Below are 9,515 nucleotides of genomic sequence, written 5' to 3'. Positions count from 1 at the left end.
GCACAGGACAGCCCTCACAGCAAAGATATCTGGCCCAAATTGTCACTAGTGCTTAATTAGAGAAAGGCTGCACTAAACCTTCCAGAAGGTAAGCTCTCAGTGGGCAGGGGCCAGATGAGGGGCTGGTCTGACTGCCCAGGCCTGACATACAGTGGGAACTCAGTGAGTGTGTGCCGATGAGTGGATGGAAGAATGAAGGAACTAATGAATGAAAAGAAATTAGCCAGAGTCCTGTCCCAAGGCCCCACTGGCATACACACAAGCACTAGTAAAGGCATTCCCAAGCTCACACCCAATGTGGCCACCTTACACCTCTTCCAGGAAGGCTCCTGACCTCCCAGTCCGTGGCTGTGCCTCCTCTGACTTCTGCCATCCTCTAAGGGTCACCAGGCGAGTGAACCCAGTTCGGACTTAGGAGTGACCTACAGAAGTTAGGATGAGAACCTGGCTGGCGTGAGGAGCAGGGGGCCCCGTGAGCCCCACCTGCCTGGCGTGTGTGCCCACACCCCCTTCCAGAGCACAAGGCCTCACCCAGCCTTGCCCCACTGCAGTGGCTATGATGGTGGGCAGCGGAGCCCAGCTGAGCACAGCCAGGAGTGTGGGGGAAGGGCCCTAGGCACTCCCCTTCCTCAGCAGCGGAGCCTGCAGGGGTTGGGGGACAGGTGGCCCTCATGTGATGCGGATGCGTGCAGTGGGACCTGTGGGCCTGGCCTTCACCTGCTGCCTCCCCGGCCACCTGCCTATGCCTGGGATTCCAGCAGAGCCTAATCAGAGCTCCCCACAAGTTCTTAACCCCTCGCCACCTCATTTTACAGATGAGGAAACTTAGGCCCAGAGGAGGGACAAGGAACCAGCATCCTTGGCGTCCCCGACTTGAGGCAGAGCCTTTCCCACCATCCCAGGGTCCCTCCTTCCCACAAGACTAGAGTGTGGCCCTTCCCAGGGCCAGGGGTCAGGGATGAGGTGAGACCCCCCACACCCTGTCTGGTTACCTCTGTGGAATTAGGGTGGCAGCTGGAGAACTGGGTGGAGGAACAAAGCCCTCTTAAGCCAACCCCTGATGAAACACACTGCCGGCAGTTGCACAAGGGCAGGCAGAGAGATGATGGCCATCAATACGGAGTGCAAGCACTGTGCAAACCATGTACCTGAATTCTCTCATCCTAACAGCCGTGCTCTCAGGTCTGTGATCCCAATTTCATGAATAAGGAGATGGGGGCACGCAGTCTCACCAGTGAGTGTCAGAGCCAGGATCTGAACCCCAGCAGCTCGCTCCAGAGCCGCCTGCCTCCTCTGCCACGTTCCTTTCATTCCAGTTGCTTTACAAACGTTTAATGGGCGCCAGCCAAGGGCAGGGCGTCAGACAGCCTCTGCCTTCAGGGTCACGCTCTTGAGCGCGTGTCATAAACCTAACCCTGGGCTGAGAACTGCTCCAGTGAAGAGAAATGCAGCCACTACAAGCAAGTCTGTCCATGCCCCTGCTCCCTGTTCCCCCATCAACACTCCTGGTGTGGCATTCAAGGCCCTTCAGGGTCTGGCCCTTTACCTCTGCAGCTCCCTCTGTCTCCAGCCTCCTTAGCCCAGCCATCCTGGCCTCGGTTCAGCTATAGGGCAGGAGGGTGCACTGGCTAGAGTATCAGCTCTGGAACCACACTGCCTGCCTTCTAATTCCAGCCCCATGACCCACTAGCTGAGTGGCCTCGGGTACCGGTCCTCAGTTTCCTCATCTGCAAGATGAGGATAACAGCATCTACCTCATGCAGATACTGTGAGAATTAAATGAATTAATCTGTGTGTAGCACATGGAACACAGCTTGCCTCATACCAAGTATTTGTTTAATCTATGGAACTTCACTTTTTATCCTCCAATCTTGCCACGCTCTTAGCTTTGGACTTTGCACATTGTTTCCTTTGTCTGGAAGACTCTTTCTTCCACTTCTTCCCCTCCCTCCATTCCCACTGTCCCCCCCCTTTACTATTTAACACCTAGTCTTCTAGTAGGCCCAGGTGCTTCTTCCAGGAAGCCCTCCTGGCTTATCACATGTCCCATGATACCTGCACCATCCCTACACTTACACTACACAGTAATTGTCTGATTACTGGATGGTTGCTCCCACTTCTCTGGAAACTGAGTCAAGGACCCTGAACTGTGTGTGTACTCCCAGGACCTAGCACAGCACCTGCTCAGCACACAGCAGGTGCACAACAAATAATTACTGACTGATGACACAGGCAGGAGTGATGAATTCTGAACAGATGGAGTGTGGGGAGCCACCACACATGACGGATGTGGACCGTTCAGTTGAAGAAGGGATTGGTGGGGTTGGGAGAGGTGGGAGGGTCTTCAAGCAAAGGCAAGGAGCCTTGAAAGGACATATTCCAGGGGTAGCGTGCGGGCTGGCTGGGCTTGGTGGTAACGGCTGCCATCTATTGGGCACTTAGGATATGCCAGACAGCGTCCTAGAGTGCTTCATGTGGATGGGCTCAATCCTAGCAACACCTATGGGAGGCCAGGAGCTCAGCAACATTTTGCTGAGAAGAAAAGTGGCACAGAGAGGAGAAGCAGCTTACAGAGCCAGCTAGTGAAGAGTGGATCAGAACTTGAATTCAGGACTCCCCTAAGCCCCTCAGGAGATACTAACAGTAGCAAGACTGGGCCTCTGCCTCCAGGAGTTGGCAACAAACCCAGAGGCCCTTGCCTGCTCACTCCAAGGTCATGGTAAAGTCTTGGTGCTCACTGTGACCTGCAACGTCCCCGACGTGTCTACCTGCATAGAAGAATCCAGCCTGCAGAAACCCCTGCCAGCACCCAACATCCTGCCCATGGCATTTCCGTCAGACCACGTGCTTTCTGGGTGAGCTGGGCAACAGGTTCTCTCCTTGTACATGGGGTGTCCTCACCGGTAAGTGCCTCCACCTCACTCCCCCGGCCCTACACGGTTTTAATCACAAGCTTATGAGCAGCCTTGAGAGCTGCTGGCTTAATAGGAGTGGACACCATCCCTGCACGGAGGGGCCTGAACGTGGGAGCCTAAAGTTGCCACCCCATTGTGGTGGCCCACGGGCACTGCCCACCCACCTACTGAGCACAGAGGACTAACTGACTTCCATAAGGGCAACTGCCACTTCCCAAGCACCTGCTGTGAACAGGCACTGCTGTCCCCGTTCTACCTATGAGGAAGCACAGGGGTATAAGTATCTTGCACGAGGTCACATAGCTACTAAATGGCCCAGGCAGTCTGACACCAGAGTCTCTAGTCTGGGCCACTACGATGTAAGTCATTATTTTAAATTAAGTGAAGTACCTTGACTTCTTTTCCCCAAAGTTCACAGTAACATCATAAAAATCTTTATTTTCCCATTTTCCACATTATAGAAAACTTAAAAAAAAATCCTCTTCCTAACCCTAAAACAAAGCCGTGTGTGCCCTTGATGCGTAACAATTCTAAAATGCATTCTGGCGTCTAGGTGTAGAAATGGACAGTGGGAACTCTGTGAAGAGGCCTGGCACTCAAGTAGTTAAGGAAATGACAATTTCGAGATTTCTGCAAAGCTCCTTTATTGATAGCCCAGCAGGTGTTTCTTCCATTAAAACACTGAATATTAATGCAGCGCTTGATTTACATTCTAAACTTGATTTACACGACGGTTTTGTTATGCACCAGCCTTTGTCCTCAAGTATTATTTCTGCTAAACATTTCTCAGCCAGTTGCTTCTCCATCTCCCCAAGGAATGAGCAATGATAATACAGCCTGTACCTGTTATTTTGCCAGCAACCCCATTTCATCAATTTATGGCAAGAAGTAACACTGGCAAGTTCAGAAAGGACAGAAGAAGGTACACGGTTTGAAAATGTCTGTCTTTCCTCCAAGGAGATGGAACCATTCTGCAGGCGTTACTTAATTCTTGCTCGTGGCACCCCCCAGGAAGGTTGTGAAGCAACATATCAAAAAAACAAAACCCAGGTCTCAAGATAATGTTAACAGCAGAACCTGAGCTCCCAATGGGGGTATTTCCTAGGTCATCCCATGTAAGGGAAGCATTTCCTGAGAGCACACTAAGGGTTAAGCTTTTCATATGTCAGCTCGGCCAACCCTTAGACAACCCAGGGAGGTAGGTACCATTATCATGAGCGCATCTTACAGATGAAGAATCTAAGATACACAGATGCACAAAGGACAAGTTATTTGTCTAAGATAACGTCCCTGCTAAGTGGTGGATTTAGGACTGTCTGTTCAAGGTTCTGATCTTTCCACCAAATTATACTGCCCCTGGCTACAGGACACTGGCTAAGTAATCAGGAGACCTGGGTTTCAGTTCAGCTTGACCTTGAGGAAATCACTGTGCTCCTTGTAGTGTCTCCCTTGGAAAACAGAGCATGGGTACCTGTTTCAAACCTACAGCACTTCTGTAGCTCAAAGGCTGACTCAGCCAGACATCACTCCCTGCAACAAGATGGACCCAAGGTAGCCTAACTTAGGAGACGTAGCACCTGGCCTGCAATCAGGCGGTTTGCCAGTAAGGTGGGTTGTGGCAAGTTAATTCCCACCGCAGGCCTGTCTCCCATCTGTGAAACAGGGCTGAACAAGCACACTCCAAGTTCTCCCATTCTAAAGGTCCATGATTCTACATCACCCTCAAATCGTTCTGTGTCGTACACATTTATGAGCATTTTAAATTAATTGGTTCTCTATTCCCTGAGTCTGATTTTTTTTAATAAGGAGGCAAATGCGTATTTATTTATTTATTTTTGGTTGCACCACGCAACCTCAGTCCCCGAGGGACTGAACCCATGCCCCCTGCAGTGGAACGGTGGAGTCTTAACCACTGGACCACCAGGGAAGTCTGAATCTGATTTTTAAAAGTGCTTATTCTTGGGCTTCCCTGGTGGCGCAGTGGTTGAGAGTCCGCCTGCTGATGCAGGGGACACGGGTTCGTGCCCTGGTCTGGGAAGATCCCACATGCCACGGAGCAGCTGGGCCCGTGAGCTATGGCCGCTGAGCCTGCGCGTCCAGAGCTTGTGCTCCACAACGGGAAAGGCCACAACAGTGAGAGGCCCGCGTACCGCAAAAAAAAAAAAAAAAAAAAAAGATTCAGAACAATAATGCACCCATTTGCACAAATTCTAATTTCTCTACTTCAGGCTAACTTGATCAGACAGACATAATCTTTTACTTATTGGAATCATTTTGACCAGGCAGAGGCCATGCGGTATAGTGGGACAGGCATAGGTTTTGGTCAGTACTCAGATTCTAGCTCTGATACGTAATAGCTGTGCATCCTTGATTAAGTTGCTTAAATGGAGTTTCAGGTTTCCTCATCTGTAAAATGAGGATTTCACAGGACCTACCTTGCACAGTTTTAAGTTCTGAACACGGCATATAAAAGGGCCTCACAGCACAGTGGCACATGCAGGCCCTCAACGAATGACCAGACCACTGAAAGCAGAGAGCTCACGTCAATCTGACGACGCACAACCGAAATGACTCAGACACTCCACCTTGCAGTGTAGCCTCGGAAGGCACTCCACCGACTTTACGAATTAGAATCAGCTGGGGAGTTTTAAAACTGCCAGTGCCCAGGCCACACCCCAGAACAGAACCTCGGGGTGGGACGCAGGGGATTCCACTGTGCAGCCAAGGGTAAGATTCCTGCCTTACAATCCAGCCTTTCTGGGTTTGCTCTCAGAAACCCTGGCCTGAATGCCGGCCCAGAGCCCAGCGGTAGGCCGGGGAGTCATTAGGAAACCTGATGGTGTGTGCTGGGGGTGAGGTTACTCTGGTAGGAACAGTGGTCACAAGCTGCAGGGAAGCTGTTTGGCAAGTAGAACAACAGGCCGAGACAAGAACTTCAGTGCACTAGGAATCAGCCTAGGACTCCAGCCTCAGGGAGCTGACCATCAACAAGAGGCTGGCCGCCATACAGTGAGCTGTGCCCGCCAAGTGAAAAAGAAGGGCGTCGGTGCTGAGCAGGCGAGCATAGGGGGAGCCAAAGACAGAACCCCTGCCAGGAGCTGCCGAGCATGTTTCAGGAGGTGGTGGCTTTGAGCTTGGCCCCGAGAGATTCTTGTTAGGTTTGGACAAGCCATGACCCTGGGGGCCGAGGATGGAGAACCTGATTCTGCTCCTGGAAGCAGGAGCAATGAAAGCTCAAGCCTGCTGCCAGTTCTCCCCAGGGCTCAGGCAGAGACCTTAATATTCACCGCTGTCGTGCGTGGCACTAGGATGCAACTCTGCACGCAGGACGAAGTCACCACGGCACTTGAAGCCTGCTGCCCCTCACACTTGTGGGAAGAAATGGTTTAACACACATTTTCCCAGCCACCCAATTTTCTTTTTTGAGTGGAGAAAGAGTAGAAAAAGGAAAGTTTCCAGGCAGGAAGCTGCTGCACTGTTAACATGGCAGGTGTTGGCACTGTTTCCAATTAACATGCAAGGCTCATCCCAATAGTTTGACTTTATTCAATCAATGTAACATGATCTCAGTGCTAAGCCACCCCAAGAGGAAGGGCCAGGTCTCTGGAGGTGGTTTGGGGGCAATTAGCTAATTGTATTTACCTTCTGGGTAGCTTAGACGATGGAGGATCCGAGGAACAGATCAGATCTGATCTGCCTGTCATGAACCTCTCGGGGAACCAGCCAGTCACAGCTGTAAGGACCTTACAGATCTACTTCCATTTTCTCACATCACAGATGGGGAAACTGAGGCACCAGCAGGGGAGGGGTCGTGTCCAAGTCTCCAGTGAGTCAGTGGCAGTCAGGTGTCCTGATTCTTCTCCCCAGACCATCAGGCCAACTTCTCAATGGAGGAAGACAGGCGGGCTGCCTCTGGACCAAATGCAGCAAGAGGCCCGTGGTTGGACTGCTGGAGCTGGAAGGGCCTCGGCCACTGGGGAGGCCTCATCCTACACATGGGAAACTCCACTGAGAGAAGGGAAGTGACTCTCCTGAGGGCCAAGATGACAACTTGGCTCCTCCTAGCCACTACCTCCGAATAGAATATAAAAGGAATGATATGTGGCAGCAGGGCCAGCCAGACAAAGGGATCAAGATAATGACTTTAAATACAAATAGTCCGAACAGATGACTGGATAACAACTGGTTTTCCTAACATGGTCTCACCTTCCATGAGCTGCCCTCTTTCTGGGGAGACCAACTCTGGAAAGCAGTATAAGAAAGGCAGCGTTAGAATGAACACCGAGACTGTGAGATGCAGTGGGAGGGGTCCGGGGGCGTTTAGACAACCTGCACTTGGCTCAGTAATTCCAGGACTCCCTCTCTGGTGAGGAAGACCACCTCTCCGCTGTTCTGGCACCAAACCTCAAAATGTGCAGGGTCGTCCAGGGCCCTCTTGCCCGCGATGATCACAAAGGGGTAGCCGAACTTGTTGGCGTCTTTCAGTCTGTTTCCAATGGTCAGATGGGTCCTGTCATCCAGCAGGACCTCCCCTTGGAGCTGCGGCACTGCCTCTGTGATGTGGTCATACAGGTGCCCTGTGAGCTCTGCAGCCGCCTCCTCCTTACTGCCCTTCTTGGGGGAAATGAGGCAGACTTGGTAAGGGGCCAGGAGGCCGGGCCAGCGGATGCAGTCTTCTGTAGCGAGAGCTTCAATGACAGCGGCCAAGATCCGCGTCACACCCAAGCCATAGCACCCCATTTCAGCCAGGGATGGCTTGCCGTGGACATTGGTGAACTGGGCACTGAAAATGGAGGAGTACTTGGTGCCCAGGTAAAACGTGTGCCCGACCTCGATGCCTTTGGTTTTGGTCAGTGGCCCCTGGCAAGCAGGGCAGTTTGTTGGTGACAAGTCCAGAGTCTCCATGTTGGCCGAAAAGCCACAGCCGGAACAGACTGCAAGCCGGTCCTCTCCGACGTCCACCGGCAGCTGGAACTCGTGAGACATCGTGCCCCCGATGCTGCCCACGTCCGCCTGGACCTTGACGCACTGCAGCCCCAGCCTGTCAAACAGGCTGCTGTAGGCATCACACACCAGGCTGTAGGTCTGCTGGGCGGCCTCAGGGGAGGAGTCGAAGGTGTACATGTCCTTCATGTAGAACTCTCGGCCTCGGAGAAGACCAAAGCGGGGCCTAGGCTCATCCCGAAACTTCCTCGTCACCTGGTACAGCAGGAGCGGGAGCTGCCTGTAGGACAGTGTCTGCTGGGAGGCAATCAGGGCTGTGATGGCTTCCTCGTGAGTCGGTCCTAAGCAGTACTCCTTGCCGTGTCTGTCTCTAAGTTTTAGCAGCTCCTTGCCCATCGAGTCCCACCGGCTGGTGGCTCGCCACAGCTCTGCTGGGCTGAGGCTGGGCATGTTGACCTTCTGTCCCCCGATGGCCTGCATCTCCTGGTCTATCACCCGCACAAGCTTCTCCATGGCACGGACAGTATAAGGCAGGAGGTGGTAACAGCCGGAGCTTGCTGGGTGAATCAGGCCCACCTGCAGCATCAGCCGCTGGCTCTTACAGGTCAGCTCGCCAGATCTGCCCTCTAGAGAGAGCACCTGGTCTTCCCGAAGGTTCTGGGGCTGGAACATGCGGGACAGCACCAAGCGCTTCCCTCCCCCTGGGGCACGGTGGTGAAACCTGTGGGGAACGTACCCCGAGAGCTGGTGACTGCAGGTGGCCAAGGCAGGCAGCGCTCTGCATCTTGTCAGCAGCCCTTCCATCACAGCCCAGCGCAAGGAGGCACTTGCGCCTGAAGAAAAACGAGCCGAGCAGAAGTAGGCGTTAACTGTGATCCAACACCCTGCAGTAGTCAACGCAGGCTGCTCGCCAACAAACTTCTACAACCACCGCCGATCTTGTGGATGCAAATCCTTTCTTTTCTAATATCCTTGCAGATCAAAGTACTATTGTACTTCTCTCACCATTTACTGCCGTTTAAAAAACAAATCAATATTTTCCTGTTTACGGGACTTCCCTCGTGGCGCAGTGGTTAAGGATCCGCCTGCCAATACAGGAGACACAGGTTCGAGCCCAGGTCTGGGAAGACCCCACATGCCGCAGAGCAACTAAGCCCATGTGCCACAACTACTGAGCCCACGCTCTAGAGCCCATGAGCCACAACTACTGAAGCCCATGCGCTCTAGGGCCTGTGTGCTGCAACTACTGAGCCCACATGTTGCAACTACTGAAGCCCGTGCGCCTAGAGCCCGTGCTCCACAACAAGAGAAGCCACCACAATGAGAAGCCAGTGCACCACAACGAATACTAGCCCCCGCTCGTCACAACTAGAGAAAGCCCGCGTGCAGCAACGAAGACCCAACACAGCCAAAAATTAAAAAAATAAATTCAATTTAAAAAATATAGATATATTGGGGCTTCCCTGGTGGCGTAGTGGTTGAGAGTCCGCCTGCCAATGCAGGGGACACGGGTTCATGCCCCGGTCCGGGAGGATCCCACATGCCGCAGAGCGGCTGGGCCCATGAGCCATGGCCGCTGAGCCTGCGCATCCGGAGCCTGTGCTCCGCAACAGGAGAGGCCACAACAGTGAGAGGCCCGTGTACCGAAAAAAAAAA

General features: G+C 52.8%; 1 protein-coding gene across 2 annotated transcripts in view; it reads right to left on the bottom strand.

Annotated features, from left to right (window-relative positions):
• Positions 1 to 6,438: 6,438 nt before the first annotated feature.
• The window catches only part of PARS2 (prolyl-tRNA synthetase 2, mitochondrial), a 5,926-nt gene continuing 2,849 nt past the window's right edge, over positions 6,439 to 9,515 (bottom strand). For both annotated transcript variants that reach the window (XM_027108418.1, XM_027108419.1), the window contains one exon: positions 6,439 to 8,944. In XM_027108418.1, coding sequence (XP_026964219.1) covers positions 7,236 to 8,663 — 1,428 coding nt within the window. In that variant the 5' untranslated portion in view covers positions 8,664 to 8,944 and the 3' untranslated portion in view covers positions 6,439 to 7,235. The remainder of the gene's footprint in view (positions 8,945 to 9,515) is intronic.

This window comes from Aethalodelphis obliquidens, unplaced genomic scaffold (genome assembly GCF_003676395.1).
Source record: "Aethalodelphis obliquidens isolate GAN/ISIS:26980383/991018 unplaced genomic scaffold, ASM367639v1 scaffold9, whole genome shotgun sequence".
In the NCBI taxonomy this organism is placed as follows: domain Eukaryota; kingdom Metazoa; phylum Chordata; class Mammalia; order Artiodactyla; family Delphinidae; genus Aethalodelphis; species Aethalodelphis obliquidens.
Note: the sequence above shows the minus strand (reverse complement) of the source record. Positions and strands in the feature narration are given on the sequence as shown.